The sequence below is a fragment of the Carassius carassius genome, chromosome 42 (genome assembly GCF_963082965.1).
Source record: "Carassius carassius chromosome 42, fCarCar2.1, whole genome shotgun sequence".
Taxonomy (NCBI): Eukaryota; Metazoa; Chordata; class Actinopteri; order Cypriniformes; family Cyprinidae; genus Carassius; species Carassius carassius.
In genome coordinates this window covers 25822553-25842843 of record NC_081796.1, presented here as the reverse complement: position 1 = coordinate 25842843, position 20291 = coordinate 25822553, and the positions used below count along the sequence as shown (strand labels likewise).

At 35.1% G+C, this 20291-nt stretch overlaps 1 protein-coding gene across 2 annotated transcripts in view; it reads right to left on the bottom strand.

The window, feature by feature from the left end:
- LOC132124431 (receptor-type tyrosine-protein phosphatase eta-like) overlaps positions 1 to 19828 on the bottom strand; it is a 40279-nt gene extending 20451 nt beyond the window's left edge. The window contains exons 1-10 of one of the 2 annotated variants that reach the window (XM_059535423.1): positions 19750 to 19828; positions 19565 to 19650; positions 15440 to 16201; positions 13769 to 14023; positions 13422 to 13679; positions 11752 to 12114; positions 11129 to 11380; positions 10748 to 11011; positions 10555 to 10652; positions 10154 to 10218 (exon numbers count right to left, since the gene is read on the bottom strand). In XM_059535423.1, the coding sequence (XP_059391406.1) occupies positions 10154 to 10218; positions 10555 to 10652; positions 10748 to 11011; positions 11129 to 11380; positions 11752 to 12114; positions 13422 to 13679; positions 13769 to 14023; positions 15440 to 16201; positions 19565 to 19595 (2348 nt within the window). In that variant the 5' untranslated portion in view covers positions 19596 to 19650; positions 19750 to 19828. The remainder of the gene's footprint in view (positions 1 to 10153; positions 10219 to 10554; positions 10653 to 10747; positions 11012 to 11128; positions 11381 to 11751; positions 12115 to 13421; positions 13680 to 13768; positions 14024 to 15439; positions 16202 to 19564; positions 19651 to 19749) is intronic. The other variant, XM_059535422.1, reaches the window with a different exon arrangement.
- Between the last annotated feature and the right edge of the window lie 463 nt (positions 19829 to 20291).

Below are 20291 nucleotides of genomic sequence, written 5' to 3'. Positions count from 1 at the left end.
TGTCTACGGTGACCTCGGAATAAGAGAGAAACAGACTAATATTAGCGTAGATGACATTCTTCTAATGATGTAGCAAGTACATAGGGTGTTATGGGAATTGTTTCCGTTTTACCTAATTAATGCAGCCTAAAAATCCTTTAATGGATTTGGATATTAGAAGCATATTAATGTGTTATGTGCAAGCCAGGTTAAAGAGATGGGTCTTTAATCTAGATTTAAACTGCAAGAGTGTGTCTGGCTTCTGAACAATGTTAGGTAGGATAGGCTATTCCAGAGTTTATGCGCTAAATAGGAAAAGGATCTGCCGCCCATCAATCAGCATACAGTATGAATCTCAACAATGGTGACCATCAAAAAAAGCTTCATGCCACAATGCATGACTCCCAGCATGCATAGTGGCATGAATAAATTATGCATCTGAATTTTCCTAGCATTGTCATGAACTTTTTTGTTTTGTTTTATGATGTTCAGAAATTATCTGTTATCTGAATATTTTGTTGATTGTCACAATTGTTGAGTGTCTAAATGTGTACCTAGTTTAAAACTCTTGCAAAAAAAACATTTTGTAGTATCACAGACAGATCATTTCTGTATTAATACTTTATGGTGATGTTTCTGTCATATTAGTGTCTTAAAGGGTTAGTTCACCCAGCACAAATATTTATCTTACAAAAACGCATTGGATTCGCAACAGGGGGCCTTTATATCATTCCCTGGAGCCGCGAGAGGGATGTTTTATTACAGATGCGTGCACTTTATTTCATGTCTTCTGAACTGTTGACAACAAACACCCCAAATGAAAGGCTTGGAAGAGCAAGGACAAATTTTAATATCACTTTGATTCGATTATTATGAAAGAGGAAAGTCACATACAGCTAGGAAGCTTTGAGGGTGAGCAGAAGATGGACAAATTTTCATTCTCGGCTGAACTAACCCTTTAAATTTTTACATTTTGTTTACTATATTTTTCAGTATTCGGTTTATTCTCTCACCAGCACAATACAGACTTTTATCATATCATCGTATCACATGTGGTTTCATTGAGCCTGTTTTATCTTATTTGCATCCAGCATCCTGTAAGATGAGACCTGAAGCCTCATTTTTGAAATGTTGCATAGAAATCAGGCATGTAGTCAAGAACAGACTTCCAAAACCAAGACCAATCAAAAGTGCAGAAAATGTGATAATTAAGTGATAAATTGAGTGATTAGTAACAAACATCTGATGTTAACAAGCAGAATCACCGAAAGAGGAACAAGAAGAACAGAAAAAAGAGAAAAACAAAGTGGCTTCCAGCCACAGCCTTAGAAATAAACTGAAATAAAAGTAGACCATAAATCTCTCAAAATCTCACCAGAGAATAATTAACAACTTCACAAACAGCATTACCGGCTTCATTAATTACTAGGGGTGTAATGATTCACTGATGGATGGATGTATTTTTAGACAAGTGCCTGTATATAAGTATACAACTTATTGACCTTTAAATTGAGCAATTTTAAGGCAACTAGCTTCAGCAGATTTTTGAGTTTGCTCAACTTAAAGGTCAATCACAACTTTTGTGCATGTTAAATCAACATAATATATTAAGTTAATTATGATATAATATAATTAGTATTGACCAAGTTTAGAGGCTGTGCTATTGGGATCAGCTTACTATTTTGTGTATTTCAATATGAAAAATAATCTTCATATTAATTCAATGGATTTATTGCATTTTGAGAGAAAAAAGTGTCATGGATTTATTGCATTTTGAAAAGATTTTTATAACATTTTATAATAAATCTTTGAAAACCAAAACCTGTATTTTTTTTTATATAATTATAACCTAAAGACGATATGTGAAAGTTTGAAACAAAAAATAATGGTTTTCATCTTGCAACTTTCTTTGTAAAGAAAACACATTTTTACTCAAATTAATCAAAATGGATTTATTGCATTTTAAAACCAAACTCTTCATATATACATTCATTGGCCTACATAAAATTATTGTATTTGACATTTTTGTCACTTTGACTGAAATCGATTGAATCTAAATCTGAAATCAATCTAATTAACCGGGGCACTCCGGAGCAGATGGTGGCAGGATTGCATCATTTGAGAGAGAAGACAAAGCGCTGAAAAGGAGAAATTGAACTAATTGCCACTAATTGTAATGCGCAATGACAAAAACACGTATGCGCCCTTGCACACAAACGCAAATATTCACTAGTTTTTAGCCACATAAAGGCCACATTATAAATACAGATAAACATTACTAAATCTATTTTAGTTCTTCTCACTCCATATCAAATCGTTTAAATTTAATGGTATTCAGAAAATAAGGAAAAATAACAGGCCTACAAGGCTAGTTAAACATTAACCTAAAACAAATTAATGAACTGAAACTGGCTGAAACGGCCTTCATAAACTGAAACTAAAAAGGGCTCAGGCTCACATATAGCATTCCTTTCTTATTCTGCACGAAACCACAAATGTTTCCATATTCATGATGTATTTGAATGGTATTATGCTTTGAACTCCACTGCAAGCAATTCATCCTTCACATGTACAATGTTTGGAGAGTGAATGCAAAATGGATTGTATTTCAGAATGTGTTTGGTTGACTTATTTTATTTTGATAATGAACCGGCTGCAACAAACAATAACAACAAAACACTGTGTTTTACAAAATAAAGAAAACAAACAGATGTCTCTTTCTGCCATAGGCTATTGATTTCGTTTACGTTAACATGTTACTTTTGAACAATGGACAGAAACAGAAAACTGCATATAGAACTTGTCACAGTTTTCCTTTCATTTCTGTGAATTAAGTCAAATATATTTTGCAAATTTTACTAGGCCTATTTATTTATTTTATACATGGTATTTTATTCAGTTTTTCTCCATATAATTGCTTATATTTGTTATTTTAAATCAGCTTTATGAGGTAAATATGTTTTGTTTTAATTAACTTTAAAAAACCCTCCCTAAATGGCAAATCATCCACAGAGCTGAAGTACATTTTCAATTTTTCAGCTGTTTCTTTTTGTGTGTATGTTTTAAATTTTTCTCAATAGGCCTTTGTTAATAGGGCTTATTTCCATACATTTACCTACATTTGTTTGCTTTGTGCAGGGTATAATTGAACTGCATCAGTGAGCATGTTTACATGCACATGCTTAAGCCAATTATGCTTAATAAGCCGAAAATGCACTTGTTCATATAAATGCGGTAACCTGTTTTCTTTTATCAGAGTAAGGTCATAAATTACTTAAACATAAGCCGGTCGCAACAGGTAGTTTTTTGCCTCTTCAATTTCACATGGCATTTAAATGCATTAATCTGCTTTCTGTTGGCTTATTGATATGCGCATGTGTGATGCGTGACAGGATCACATTGTTAGTGCAGATTTAACCGCAACTAGACCGGGCAAACGTCTTGCAGTTAAGAAAGAAGGAAATATATCATGAAAGCAGAATTTTTCATGACTCAGAAAATGATAAAAATGTGTTCTCATCTCGTGCTGCATGTATAACTTCATGAGAGGATACAAGCTGTAAGTTTCTCGACATGTTGCAAGTTGACATGTTGATAGCTTAATTTAACATCACAACTGACAAATGCAGAATCATTAATCGAATTGAATTTATTTGTGAATTTAATTAAATCATTATTAATTTGCAAACAAATATTTCTTATATCGAATTGAAAATATGAATCGAATTGAATAGCTGTCTAGCCAAAGATTCACAGCCCTACTAATTACTAACCAGACTGACATAATTTTTTTATTTAATTTCATGTCTACAAAATGTTTCATTTGAAGTCACCATTATGGTGCTTAGTGCTTAATAGTTAGTAATTAGTAATTGGCCTTTGACTTTTCAACCTTAGTTTTTCTTTAACTGGGGTGACTTTGGGTTTATAAAGCACATTCGTTATGGCAAAACTAAGAGAAAATATGAGTAGGTGATGATGGCTGTGTATTCATCATTATAATCATATAATCCGACTCTGTAAACTAATCCAGTGTTTAATATTGGATTGTTTAGATTATCTTTCATTAATCTAACATGATGATCTAAATTAATTTAGAAACACTTTGTGCTTTGAATGTTTTGAGCGACTGTATTATTAAGACACACAGACATCAATAATTAACGTAAGAATAACAGTAACAGTGGTGACAATCAACAAAAAGCTTATGCCACAACAAATGCCTCCAGTAGGGACTCAATGCACTTTTGTACGTAAAATATCCATATTTAAAATTTAATAATTGCTTTGATCTAGCTTGCGCCAACATTTGTACACAGAAGCAGATCCGGGAGCATAACGTATAAGATCAGATTTGCGTATGCGCCAGTGAGTCTCATGAAAACCAGCATTTGTTTATAGCAGAGGTTCTTAAACCTCTCTGTGAAGGACCCCCAGAACTGCATGTTTTGTATGTCTCCCTAAATCTCACACACCCACTTCAGGTCTTGCAGTCTCCACTAATTAGCTGATGAGTTGAATCAGTTGTGAAAAGGGGTGTAACGATTCATTCATTTTATCGATGCATTGATTACAAATCCCTGATGATGCATATACATCAATCTTGAGACATGGTTTTTTTAACTTTATAATCTAAATTTAATTGTGAATTGGGTAGATTAATCGTTCTAAATTTGCAAAAAATGTTACAATACTGCATTGATTCGCTACAGGAGGCCTTTGTTCACCCCCTGGAGTCGTGTGAGACACTTTTTTTATTTTTTATGGAAGAGCGCTTTTTATTCCACGTCTTTTGGACTGAAGCAATGCAACACCCGCTGACTGCAATGAAGGAGATTGAAAAATCCATGGCAATTTTTAATATAACTCCAACTGGATTTGTCTTAAAGCAGAAAGTCACATTCACATAAGATGCCTTGTGGGTGAGTAAAACGCAGCCTAATTTTTATTTTTGAGTGAACTAACCCTTTAAGGTCATACAGAAGCATACACTCATATTCTGAATATATAGTCATAAATTATTGAATCAGTCTGTGCCTTTCATATGAAACTATGTTTGTTTGGTTAAAATATTTGGAGTTTAATAAAAAAAAATATCAGCTATATAGCAAACACAATAACACTTTCATCTTTCAGTGAAGTCTCCAGTGATATCAGTTTATTTTCCTGTTCAATGATACAGAACAACTTAAAATGGTTCACTCTTGCAGCATTTACATAGTCTGTTTTACATGACGACACACTTCAGAGCTCTGCATCTGTTTATAGCTCTGTCAAACATTTAAAAATAAACATCACAACAACTGTTTTTCACTAGAACTGAATCAACAACCATCAAAAAGGACTTTCATCACCATATTGAACTGGATGCTGGCAGCATTATGTTGATATACTCCAGACTGAAGATGCTGCACATTATTACTGTCAGACACGTCATTAACCGTAAAAATTACTGTCACAATGACTGAACTGATGCAGCAGCTGCTCAAACACTATCACTCACTACTGACACACAGAGACCAAACACACCACTACAAGTGTGCTCCAAAATGAGTCAGGATTGTCCAGTGCTCAGACAGAGTTCAGCACAAAAAAAACAATAATTTGATGTTGTCCTCCATTGTCATCAACAAACATGATTTGATTTGACACATTCAAAATGAATAGCAGTGAAACATACCAATAGAGCAGCTGAATAAAAATGTCTGAGCACTTCACTAAGCATACTTAAAATACATCAAGAATCACACAGCATGTTAACTGAATGCTCAGACTTTAACTGCTAGTCAACAGTCTGACAGCTTTTAAAAGCTCATAATGACTGTTAAAAACCACAGACGACAACAGCAAAAACCCCAGTGATAAAGAAGTACTGCTCAGTATTTATATGAGTCCACACTAAAAGTAACAGTGGAGCACTGTTGAAGATATTGTGATAATTAACTGGTTAATAAAGTGATCAACTCTATGATCGACAGAGCCTTCTACAAATCAGCGGTCTGTACAAACATCAGCTTTCACCGGTGACAACTGAGAAGCGACGAGGCTTTTGTCTGCTGCTGAAGCCGAACCCTGAGACCACGGCCTCGCCTACTGACACTACCCACACCAAACAGCGGTGGTGTGAAAGGGGGCAGAAGCGTAGCAAATGTGGAGGCACATGAGCTAGGCTAAGGGCTAACCCCACCAGTCCAAAGATTCTATAACTCATGCTCTCAAACGTTCACTCTCTGGAAAATAAACTGGACTTAATTCAACTCAGTTGGTCTACAGCATGAGACAAGGGATTGTTGTGTTTCTTTTCACTGAAATATGGCTAAACAACAACATCTCAGAGTCTGCTATTCAGCTGCTCAGACTTCCCTGCTACCGAGTGGACAGAGACACAGCTCTGTCTGGTGAGACTCTGGCTTGTGTTTGTACATCAACAAAGAGTGGTGTAACAATGCTGTGGTAGTGACAAAACACTGTTCATTGCTGGTGGAGTTTATGTTTGTGAAATGTCACAATTCTATCTGTCACGGCCATTTTTATTGTCTCAGTCTGCATCCCCCCATGTACAAATGCCAAGGACATGCTTCGCGAGCTTTACAGCACCATCAGCGAACAACTAAACTCAACTGCTTTTTCATAATAGCCGGTGACTTAAAATGAGCGCCGAGTGAGCAGCAGTAACGTTAGTGCGTTGTCATTGAAACTCGAAAAATATGGATAAAACAAAAAAGCTATCGGGGGCTAAAAATAGAAAAAGAAAGAGGGAACAGGAGATGGCATGTCAAGGGATGTGACAGCAGCTAAATAAGTGAATGGTGAAAAGCAAACAGGTAGGATTTAAAATGTGACGTCTATGCTTGGAGGCTTGCAAATACGTTATTCCTGTTAACAGACTAGCTAGCGTTTGCTAACACTGGGAATGTAGCAGACAGAATATGTAGCTAGCTTAGAATATGCAAAACTGGAAAATGAGCTGACACTTAATCCATCATCACCCGGGCAGTGGCGGCTCCTGCCAATTCTCTCAGGGGGGGCAAATGTTTGCATGATTAATGAGGATAAGTCATTCTTATTCAATTCAATTGATAAATTAACGGCTACTTAAAGATGTAAAGGGAACTGAACTACTATAGTTTTAAATAAAAAGAAACTGACATTGAGAATCAATCTCTTGCTCTCCTTATGTTTCTATATGCGTGTTAACAATTCAGCAGCAAATGAAGACTGACGCCAGGATGTGGTTTTTCCAAAAAAAACTTTTTACTTCGATTTCAGTTTAATAAGAAATAATTGAAGTCACATAAATCACTGTTTACGCTACTCACTTATAGAACACTGCTCATTTGTATTACACTGCTCACTTATATCACATTACTCACTTACATTACACTGCTTACTTACATTACTCACTTATATTACATTTCTCCCTTACATTACACTGCTCCATACTATCCATATGCATCTTTGCTCTTTCGTGTTTTTTTCACCTTCTCCGATAGATGATGCATTTCGGTGACGCCTGTAGTTGTCCATGCGATGTCCGTTACGCTCTCGTGATGGAACAAAATGCAGCGGTAAATGAGCAAAATAAAGCGTCAGCTACTTCGCAGCCGGCTAGCCTTTTTCTCCGCTCATACCAAATCCTCGAAAATCCTTGTTTATACAACTTCCCTCCCTTTGTAGATTCTTGTTTGATGTTTAAATTTGGTTTTGGTGCTCCTAATTCTTTAATTGCCAATTTATCCTTATTGTTTCGATGAATGAATGGTCTTTCTTTCAATGACACGATAGAATTAATCTGCGCTGAGGTAACGTTTGCCGTGATATCGATCAAGTTCAGCTGACAACTAAATTTGCATAGCCGTCTCTCTTTTTTTTCACATTTGATAAAGATATTAAAGAAGTTTTTCATTTTTTCTTGTTGTTAAAATTAAAAACAGTTTTTTAAATATTATTGGATGTCACTGTTCCCACCAGTTGTTGCACAAGTTAAGGTTACGCACGATGACGAAAGCACGTTAGGGCTAGCCCTCCCGGAACTCATTGAGATTGCATTGCAGTGCCTGCAGTTTGAAAAAAAATGATCTTTGAATGGAAGTCTATGAGAGTACTCGGGGCGATTCTCAGTTTGACAGAAATCGCCCAAAAAGGGGCGGTACTACACAAAATGCGACTCAACGCTGATTGGACTATTTAGAGGCAGAACACACAGTCTAGAATAGTGAAAGCTAGCATGACACTGTGGTTGAATGCGCTCCTCCGAAGCGTGCAAACCCGCGCCTCAGAATGCGCGCTAAAATAAACTCTGTCTAAAGTATTGTATTTAAATGGACAAATTCGGACATAAATTATGTCAAAATGCCCGTCTTGGTACGTAGGCCTACTGGATCAGTGCATTCTCTTAAAGTGACAGTCTTTACATTAATCGAACAGCAACAACAAATAAACCACTCACTGCTCTTGATTAAAAAGCTTTTGTAACTTTAATAAAGAACAATCTTTAATTTATACAGTCAAATATGCGATTCTGTTTTACATTTGATTACTTTATTCAATTTTCGTACCTAAAAACTATAATACTAGACCTCCCTAAAAAAAAACAAAAAAACTTTACTCTTTTGTATTTATTTTTGCTGTTGCTCGTAGTTAGATTTTTTTTTTTTTATTATAGTTTCTCCATAAACATAGCACATACCGAACTGTACCGAAACGTGACTCTTGAACCGTGAAACAAACCGAACTGTGAACATTTGAACTGTGCCACCCCTAATAATATATATGTATATATATGTGTGTGTGTGTGTGTGTGTGTACATATATACCATAGGCTTACAGTGGCTGTCTGATATACTTTAAAATAAACATTTATTATTTCAAGCCCATATATGATGATGTCCGGCACAATTATTTATTTAGAAGTGGGGGGGGGGGGCAAAATGTTTTGCTGCATACCCCTCTAACACTGGATAGTTGTGCCCCTGGCTGCGGTGACCTCGGAATAAGAGAGAAACAGACTAATATTAGCGTAGATGCCATTCTTCTAATGATGTAGCAAGTACAACAACCACATAGACCTGCAGCACTACACTGTGTGTAAGTGACTGCTTATATCAAAAAGTGCACTGATGATGTGACAGTCACCAAGACCATCGCCACATGTGCGAACCAGAAGGCGTGGATGACAGCAGAGGTTTGTGGGCTGCTAAAGACCAGAGATGAGGCATTCAGATCAGGAGATAAATAAACCCTCAAAACAGCAAGAGCCAATCTGTCCTGTGGCATCAAAAATGCAAAACGGTCATATGCCAAAAAAAAAATCTAAATTCACTTTAAAGACAGCGAAGACACACGGAGCCTGTGGCAAGCCATTCAGACCATTTTCTGACTACAAGCCCCCGCCACAGGCCAGTGATAAGAAAGTAATTATACTGAAAACTTGCATAAAGTAGTGAAATAAAGTGAACAAACCCATGTGTAATATCTTTATTTATAATGAAACCGATCCCCAAAGTTGATCCAGTAGTAATCCATCATGAAAATTAAAACTGGAATTCACATGAAGCTACAGCAAATGTCTTTAAGAAAAAGTTATTCATGTTACAGTTTTGGAGATGAATTATAGCTCCCACAACTATAGCAAATATCATCACACCACTCAATTTATAGTATATATGTCAATATGCAATTTGTAAGAAGAAAAAATACCATGCAGATCCAAAAACGAGTGAGAATCAAAATAAAACCCTCCAAGAAGCTAAAAACAAACACTTAACAGCCTCTTAACAACCAATGCACTTTCCAAAAACATAATGATTTTATACTGTAAATTAACTGTATATTATATACCCTCATCCCATAACTCACAAAATAAAAAAAAATACATTTAGTATGATTTATAAGACCCCACAAGGTCAAAAATATCAGGTTTTGCTATCCCTGTGAGGACATTTGGTTCCCGTAATCAAGGGTTTACCAAAAACACACAACATTTCAGTATGTGATTTTTATCTTGATTGAAGGCCTCGTCAGAGATTCAAAGGATGTCTTCGCTGGGAAAGAGAGTCAGAGATAAATATAAATTTAAATAATAATTTTACATTTTAAAAATACTAATTTGTAAAAAAAAAAATACCCATGACAATAAATGTGACTTGTTAGAGATTCAGCTGTTTTTACAAACCTGGTCTTTGCTTTAAGCTCCCAGTGGACCAAGTCTTCAAACTCGTCATAAAAAAATGTTTTCAGCTGAAAGACAGAATGAAAATGTGTGTTTGTTTCAGTTAACTTTTCCAGCTATTTAAACAAAGCTGTTGTAGAATGTTTCTTAAAAAATATAAATTGCATTAAAGATAAAAGATTTAAATAATAATAAAAAAAATGTTACTGTTAAATTTTAATGCAATTTTTTGTAATCGGCATAACAGTGCAAATGCACAAACTTTAACAATTTATGAAATGTAAATGTTGGTCATTGTGGTTTTTTTAATCATCAACTTTATTTCTTGTGTGCATTCATTCTATAATAATTCTGTTACAGTAAAGCTGGAACAAGCTTGATGTAGTCTTTGAACATTTCTTCACCTTTTCAAACAGTTCATTCCGAGTTATAGTTTCGTCACAATGAAGTGTGGTTTGAGAGGAACACAACATCGTGAGGACCAGTGTCCTCTTCTCAGGCTCTGGAAATAAAGAAAGATGTCATAATGTTCAAGTAGTGCAATAGAAGTAAACAAAGCCGAATTTTTGCTTCATAAACCAAATGTCGTCTCTTTACCTGTGTTTGTAGTAGTAGTGGCTGGATCACTCAGATTTCCAGCCAAGACCATGACATTAAACATATATTTTGTTCCTGGTCTTAAATTAGAAATGGTGATATTTGTCTCAGTTGTAGCCGTTTCATTAGTTTCATCCCAGAATGAAGTGTTATATTTCACTATATATTGAATCAAGGCACCACCAGACTCAGATGGAGCTCCCCAGCTTAGCTGTATGTTATTTTTGTTAGCGGAGGCCTTTACCCAGGTAGGTTTAGCAGGCCCTGTGAATTAATTTTTGAGATTTTATACAGCTGAACTTGAAAGATGATGAAGACAGTGATTTAAGCAACTGGAAAAATGAACTGAAAAATAGTGATGGCAATGTATTGATTACTCACGGGTGTAATCTGATTTATTAACAGCAGCACTTCTAAGGTCACCATTAAGAGTGACAACTGAAACAGTGTAAAACACTCCTGCCTTCAGATTCCTGAAAGTGTAAAACTTGTCTGTAGTATTATATGAATGAATATCCTTTGCATCAGCACTTGTAATTGTTACTTCAAATTTTTCATAATTCCCATCTATTTCCCAGGTGGCTTTCATATCTTTAAGGGAAGGTATTAAAGTGAGGTCCACAGATTTTGGGCCTGTATGGAGAGGAGTCAAGTCACCAGTCATTCATATAGCACTTTTAACAATACAGATTGTGTCAAAGCAATTTTACAATATTAAATAGTAAAATAGTGTGTCAATAATGCAAAGTGACAATAGTAAACACTCAAAGGAGAGGAGAGAGCATGAGTTTGTCAGAACTTAGGAAATGCTAGTAATTTTTTATTCCATTATGGAAAAAATTCTTCCATAATTGTTTGACTGTCAACTAACATTCAACTTTATCTAATGCGCTAAGCTTACAGCTTAGTGATGGAAATGGTCAATTAGAATTAACAGTACATGCATGATACATAAAAATGCCTTTAATTAGGGAACGAATGTAATAATTTAACATGAGACTCACGTGTGTATGCTAAGATTGTGACCATTTCTCCTGACAGATTGTTGCTCTTTGTTAGTGCTGCCACACACAGACAAAACATGCTGCCGTCTGATTTATTACTCTCTTTGATAGATGTTTCTGTTCCATCCACTGTTTTGCAGTCTGTAATACTGACAGTTGTTGTATCACTGCTGTTTGTGATGTTGTTGTTTGCTGTATTGCTGATGTCTGATGTGATGTTGCAGTAAGTACACTCGAGGCTGTTATTGACTTCTTTAAGACAATAGCGGTAACCTGAATGACTGCCAGTAGGAGGATCCCAAAAGGCCATTATGACTGTACTGTCATTGTCTGCTGATCTTAGCTTCCTGACAGTTGAAGGCTCTGAAAAGTAAATACCAAAAAAAAAGCAGTTAGTCTATAAAAAAGCATGTAGTTTTATCCCAAATTTGCCTTGTATTCAGGGGAATGCATGCTACTTTGAGAATAGCTAAGTTTTCCATCCACCTGTTAAAGCCTATATGAATCTGAGGTTATCGCACGCTGGATGGAAGTGCCAAGTTATACATTAATTAGAAAAAAAAGCATTTTAATTGACAAGATGCACAAGCTACAATGAAAGCACATTTACTGAATAAATCCCTTGATGCGCAACGGAGGATGTGATTGGATAACTGGACTAACCAGCTGACCAATCGCATCACACAGCATCTCAGATGTTGGTCGCCAAAATCAGTCATCAAAATGATTTGGTATAAATATTTCATCAGTGCACTCTCAGAGCCACATGATATTTATGATGCATGAAAAAAGTGGCTTCCCCTAACGCTATTCCTGATACATTTGTTTTGTGCCAATTTTATTTTCTTCAACCAGTGTTAGGCTGTTATCAATAACAAAAATCTAAGGTAAAATAAGATATAAATATTAATTGAAAAACTTGCGCAAAATAAAAATAAAAATGTTGCCTTGGCAATAAAATTAAATCAAGTTAAAGATGAAGCACTGAAATTATTAACTGGATAATAAAAAAATAAAAAAATAAAAATAACTAAAACTACCTGAAATTAAAATAAAATAATTTAAAACAATTAAAACAACTAATAAAATGACAATGGCACATAGCAAAATTACTGAAATGTAATTAGAAATAACACACATATATATATATATATATATATATATATATATATATATATATATATATATATATATATATATATATAAATATATATATATATATATATACATACTGTATATATAGCTTATTCAAAATATTAATAAAACTAATAAATGCTAAAATAACACTATCTTGTTGTTTTATACGATATTTCAGATTTGTACATAAGTTAAATTGTAAACTTAATTTATGTAGGTACCCAACACCCCACCTTGTTTTCTGACAATATATACTTTCCTATCTTGATTTTAAAAAAAAACTAATAATAATAACAAATTAATTAGTTAAAAATGGAAAAAAATAAATCTTACAAAAAAATGGAAAAGCACAAAGCTAAAAAAACAACAACAACTGGAATTAACCTAAAAATAAAAAAAAATAAAAGTTAATTTATCAATAAAGCTATACTAAAACTCAAATAGAATTAAAACCAAGAAGCAATGCTTTATTTGGAAATGTTTAGAGCTTGGGATGGATGAATACAATCAGAAATGAAACTTTCTGCACTTACTGGTGTAATCAGAAACCTTGCTCGGCACACCTTCAATCGTCTTATTCACTACAGCTTTAACTGTAAATTCATACTCGGTTCCTGGAATAAGATCCGTAATAGTGCACTCTTCATTATCACACTTGTGTTCTTCACCTTTCGATGCATTTATGAATGCTACTGAGTAGAAGTCATGGTTTCCATCTGGTTTACTCCAGTTGAGGTTGGCGCTAACATCTGTCACACTCACCACAATCAGATTTTGCACATCAGAGGGCACTAAAAAGGGACAGCATGGGTCATTTTGATCATTAGTCGTGTTGAAATCATGTTGCACACAATGAAGTCAAAAAACCGAGTCTACTTACAAGTGTAGAAGGAGATATTCTGCGGATTGAGATCCCTGTCACATTTCACAGGAAACACCTGAACTTTGTACAGAGTTCCTGCTGTCAGAGTCTCTATGTATTGAAAGAGATTTTTCTGGTTAAATGTCTGGTTTTTGTCCCCAGTGACCTCCACTCTGTAGTGACTGATGTTCTTAGCACCGGGTCCCTCAGACCAGCTCACATTGCCTGTGCTTGTGGTCACGCTGGAAATGTTTATCTGGCCAAAAAAGCGCTCTGCGGACAAATAGATGCAAAGACGAATATCAACAGAAACTTACAAGTTATTTACACTCTTAAAAATAAAGGTTCAAAAAGGAGTTTTGATTTTGGGTTCCTCAAAGAACCATTCAGTGAAGAAGTTCTTAAAAAAATTTTTTTTGTAGAACATTTTAATAATTAAAGAACTTTTTTCAGTCTTAAAAACAAGTTTCTCCATAAAGAACCATTTTGGGTTCCCTAAAGAACCTTTCAGTAAACAGTTCCTAAACAAACTAAATTTTATAAGAGGGAGAAGTGTTTTATTAATCTAAAGAACTTTTTTCACTATAAAGAACCTTTTGCTGAATAAAAGGTTTCCATGGATGTTAAAGGTTTTTCATGGAACCATCAGAGCCAATAAAGAACGTGTAGCATTTCCATTCCACAAAAGGTTCTTTGTAGTGGAAAAAGGATCTTAATATTTAAAAAAAATTATTAATGCTAAGATGCCTTCGTGCAGGTGTGCTTCATGTATGTAATCTAATTAAATCAGAAACTGTTCGTGCTCTATGTGTGCAGCATCTTTGTTTGGATCATAATTAAAATGCAGTGGTTGACTGTAATTTTAAATGGCTACAGATCTTGGCCTGCAATACAATACAATTTGCCTGTAAAAAAAATAAATAAAAAATAAAATAATCCTTTTGGAACCTTTCTTTTTAAGATTGTCTGAGTACTAACAATATGAATCCATGGCTGCATTTACACTGCAGGTCTTGATGCCCCAAATCCGATTTTCTGACTGTATCCAATTTTTTTGACGACACGCTTACATCATCTTTCAAAAGTGACCCGTATCCGATTTTTGCATTTACACCATACACTGCTGAAACTACCAAACGTAGATGTTCTGACCCGGAAAAGGAAGTAAAACAGCACGAAATACAATGGATGCAGATGCAAATAAAATGATATAGTGTTTTGCTTTCCACAATATTTTGAAAAGTCAACAAAAAAATCAGCAAAACATTGGTCGCATACGGCGGAGAAAAAAGAGGAGAGCCCTTGTTGCAGCCTGGGCGTATTTCGCGCCTATAATAAGTCATGTGACCTCAGTTGGTGGTGTCCACCTGAGTTAACATCACTTTTTTAATGACGTACGACTCGCATTTACTGGGGAATTTCCGATTTGTCTGCTTACATGGCACACGCAAATGCACGTATCCGATTCATATATCCGATGTATTACCACATATGAATGAGGCCTGAATCCGATCTGAGAACATCGGAATCCATGGTTTTTTTTCCTGCTTACATGTTCACCCGTCATATCCGATCTGTGCCATGAGAGGAAAAATAGGAGGAAAAAAATCGGAATTGGGTCACTTGAACCATGCAGTGTAAATGGGGACTAACAATACGATAATGTGCTCTAAAACAAAGACCTTATACCTTCATAACAGATGAAAGGTAGTTTTCTGTTACAGTCTTCTTCCTTCCACATCCCAAAGCTGAGCAGGACCACACAAGCATCCTCAATGTATTCTTCAGCATCTGGCTCTGGTTCAAAGACGCAGTTGCTGGTGGTGCTGCTCTCGGTTGTGGTGCCATTTGTTGCAGCATTAAAGGTGGTGCTTAATGTTGTGACTTCAGGGGTGGTGCTGTATGTTGTAGTCTCAGGGGTAGCAGTTGGTGTTCTATTGCATATAGTCATGGAACTTTCAAGATCATCACATGACATATTTAAGCAAAAAAGCAATTTGTAAAGTATGGGGCATGTATCGTTTTCTTTGTTTGTTTGAAATACCGAAGCAGATACCGAAGATAACGAAGCAGAAGTGATTGTGGAGGTTTGTGTTGAGGTCATTGGGGTAGATTTTTGGGTAGTTATTAGGGTGCTCAGTGGACTTTGTGGAGTTGAAGAACATATAGGAATTAGTTTCTTTTCTTTATTTGGAACAGGATGACCAGGGTACCAATTCTGATATCTAACAGGATCCCCATTGGACCATGCGGCCCATGGGAAGGAGCCATTGTAACTCTTGCGTAGTCCAACCCAGCAGTCAAAAGAGGGGTCCTGGACAATGAGGTGGACGTTTCTGCTGGTGATGGTCGTCAGTTCTTTGAAACAGGATTGACAGTGAAGTCTGCCCTCATCCCATGTTGCATTGTATGACTGAGGAAAGTACTGCTCCTCTGCCCAAATGACTGAGCCTGAATGTGATCATTTGAGAAACAAGTTGTCATGATTAAAAAAATTAACTACAAATTCAGCGCTGTACTACGGTAAAGTTAAATTAAATATATAAAGTTAAACAAAACTAGGAACAAATAATAGATTAATGAGACCACGAATGCCTGTTAAATACAGCCAACCCAAATTGTATCTCATGTTTAATCACTACAGACACATCAGAGCCATCGGAAAATGTCAGAAGAACTGCTCTTTGCTGATAAATGAGCACTGAGTGCCCGGTGATCACCTGGAGCTCCGCAATCAGCATAGCAAATGATCAAATAGGAACTATCTTTACATATAAAGTTGAAATTTGAGTTCTAAACAATTCAATTCTCACCTGAAAAACTATTACATTTACATTCGTCAGACACATTTATCCAAAAAGACTTACAGTGCATACATTTTTATACTTAACATGTGTTCCACGGGAAACAAACCCATAACCTTTTGCATTGCTAACGCTTCTGCTAGTGCTCTACCACTGAGCCACAGGAACTACGATTTATCTACTATTAAAACTACATTTCATGACACAATGTCAAAATTATGCAGAACAAGAACAGACAAGAAGACGTATTGAAGCGGCTATTGTCTGTGTGAAAATATAAAATTATAAAATACACCCAATAAGCCCAACACCCATGAACAGCAAAGCTTAATGAGTTTATTCCCTTGTATCACGCAAAAGTGACAATTCTAGTCAATCAACATTCTGCGGTGAATTTGGCTCCTCCCTTTTGGTATCCTTTGCTGTGCTAGGTACCCCAATGGAAGGGTAGCAAGAACGAGATACAGTTCACTATTTTGGTACCTTTCACAACTTCTGCGTACCATACAGTACTGTACCGAACCGTAACGCTCAATGGAAACGAGCCAAAATTGCCAAAGTCAAATGAATTTAGTTGAGGCTTCGTTACATCATAACCATTTTGAAATTTCAATGGATTACCACTGGGGGCAATGATCTCTGTAAACAGGTGAAACTTACTGAGATCGCCCTCAGTGGCAATCCATTGAACAAGCGTCTATGTAGTTATTACCTTATCCTGGATCAGTTGTACAAATTTGTAGATGTTTTAATGAAACTTTTGTATAATTAAAAGGAATAATAGTAGTTAATAGTATCTCATTTTTCTGTTTAACTGAACCATCAATAGAACAAAGACAACAAGGCCTGAAAAAGAACACATAATCATAGATGATTTGTTAATTGCATTTAATACATTACACTTTCAATGAAACATTTGCAATGGGTTTTTTAAAAGCTGTTTTTATGCATGTTTGGCCAGAGTTTTTGTTGTATTTACTCTGTTTGACCAGCAGTCACCAGTGTGTTGTGTTTCAGACATTTCAAAACAGTAAATCATTTTACGAAACAATTAGTTCAACTGATTCGAAGCTTTGAAAAGCATAATACTCCCATCATTAGGTAAAAGTCATTCTTAATATGTTGGACCTTTTATAGAAAGTACTTTCATTTTAACTGTTGAGACATGCTTTCACATTTACGTACCTGAAAGAGTCTGTAATGTTTGTGTTGGGCAAGCTTTATTTTCATAGTTCCACTAGGTGAGCCCAGAAACTGCCTAACCTTGCCTTAAAAATGACTGAACGCCTCAAATGTAGCTGTTTTTACACTGTACACTGTTATACAGTAGAGGGCGCTTTTAATAGTACAGCTACAGTATGTTGCTTCAGGTAAGTATTGCGGTTGATCAAAATTCAAATATCTGGGGACTGTTGCTAAAAGTTAATGCTCTATCGTGTTGAAAATATGACCTACACCAAAACCAACCCTAAACATACCCAATAGTGTTAACAAGTGCAAAACTCATACTAAAATGCATTTGTTGATGCAACCGTGCCATTTGAACTTCCTTATATGCAGATGTTTTGTCAAACCGTACTTACACGGGATCTCCCAGCATATTAATATTGTTTTGAAGTAATTTGATTTTAAAGTTATTTTGCAAAAATTATGCTTTATTAATCGAAACTCTGTAAATATGAGTGTAAAGGAATAAAATATATCAGAGTTTTACTGCCTCTAGTGTTCATTTATTTTGGAAACTGCAGCAATATGTACTTATTGGTAAAAAGTCGCTAAAAAGTGTCCCCAGGTACATTTATGACATGAGACCGGGTAGATTTTATTCAAGCAGCTCGATCTTCACATCATCCTTTGGAAATTTTAATAAAGTTATATTTTAAGCCTTTTCTGTATAATGATGAAATGAGGAGACCTGGTAATATTAATGTTACATTATGATGGTATTTAAAATAGTTTCTGTTATGTTGTTATGAGTACAAGTGTTACTTAAAAAAAGAAAATATATATATATATATATATATATATATATATATATATATATATATATATATATATACACACACAAATATATATGGTATATAATTTCTTGGTTCACCTAGAAAGTGTTACAAAATGGCATACCTTTACTTTGACAAAAAAATTAAATAATGTTACTTACATTACAAGTATGCATACCACTTTATTTGAGGAATACAAAATTTAAAGAGGACGTCTTGCATGTTTGTAAAGTTCCAAGTAAATATATGCATTTACAGGCATGAGTAGGCAATTGTGTGCCTGATCCTCTTTTATTACATTGTTATATGTTCATCATTAACATCTTCAAAAACCTTCTGGAAAAACTCCCTGGCTCACCTGAGGTTTGCATAACCAAGCATAAGTGATGAGTGATATTCCATATATTTGCATTGATTTTACAGTAACATCAATAGCTAGTGAAACTTTAACTGTTCTGTAAGTCTAAGTGTGCTCTAATGCAACTCTCTAATCACAGTGTGCCAATATAACACACGCCCACTCATGCCTGTAAATTAATATATTTACTTGGAACTTTACGAAACATGCAAGACATCCTCTTAATCCTATTTTATATTCCTCAAATAAAGTGGTATACATACAATGTCAGGTACCATGATTTCTATTGTAGTATGTTTTAGAATAGTATTTATTTCTGTGTTAAAAGCTGTATTTTCAGTATCATCACTCCAGTCTTCAGTAAACATTCTAATATGTCGATTCGCTGCTCAAGAAACATTTCTGATTAATATTAATTGCAATTATTGTGCTGCTTCATATTTTTGTAGAAACCATGATAATTTTTTTTCAGGATGAATAGAAAGTTACAAAGAACAACATGTATTGATCTGTCTCCATTCATCCTGGCTAAATAGAAGTATTATTTGTTTATTTATAAAAAAGTCTTCACCCCAAACTTTTGAATGGTAGTGTATAATTGTTTCCACAAAAGTATGAAGCATATAAATCTCTGTCAGGTTTACAGACTTACTCAGGAGAAGCGGCAGCCACAGTGTATGCATCTCACATCTGCTGCTTGTTGATTCGCTGGTTGTCGATCTTAGGTCCAGTCGAGAACTTTTGGATTAATAAAAAACATCATCAATTAACAACCTGAAAGGAACCAGAAAGACAAACTAGACTCTTCAGATAAATCAACTGAAGGTAAATACTCACTGCACACAATACTCTCCTGTCCACGGATGCTCCTGATCTGATCCTGAGCTCTACAGTCTGACCTCTAACAACAACTTATTCACAGAGTGACTTTACATAACAACCCTAAACATTTGCAAATAACTGGAGTTTGGTGGTTCATTTGGACTCTTGAGCTTGAGATTTGGTTACTGTAACAGTGTGTTTAATAAAACACAAATGAAGCCAAGATAAAAATGAGATCAGATGATTTTGGGTATCTATTGGTGGAATATAATCAATATATAATCTATATAATCTAATCAATGTATGTATCACTGGTGTGGTGCACTGTTGGATTATTCCTAAAGAGGAAAGTCACATACACCTATGATGCTTCGAAGCTGGGTAGAAGATGGATGTATTGTATGTATACCACTTTATTTGAGGACTATAAAATATTAAGAGGATGTCTTGCATGTTTCGTAAAGTTCCAAGTAAATATATTAATTTACAGGCATGAGTGGACAATTTTGAATTATTATCTGAAGTTATTTTGCCACACTGTGATTAGAGAGTTGCAT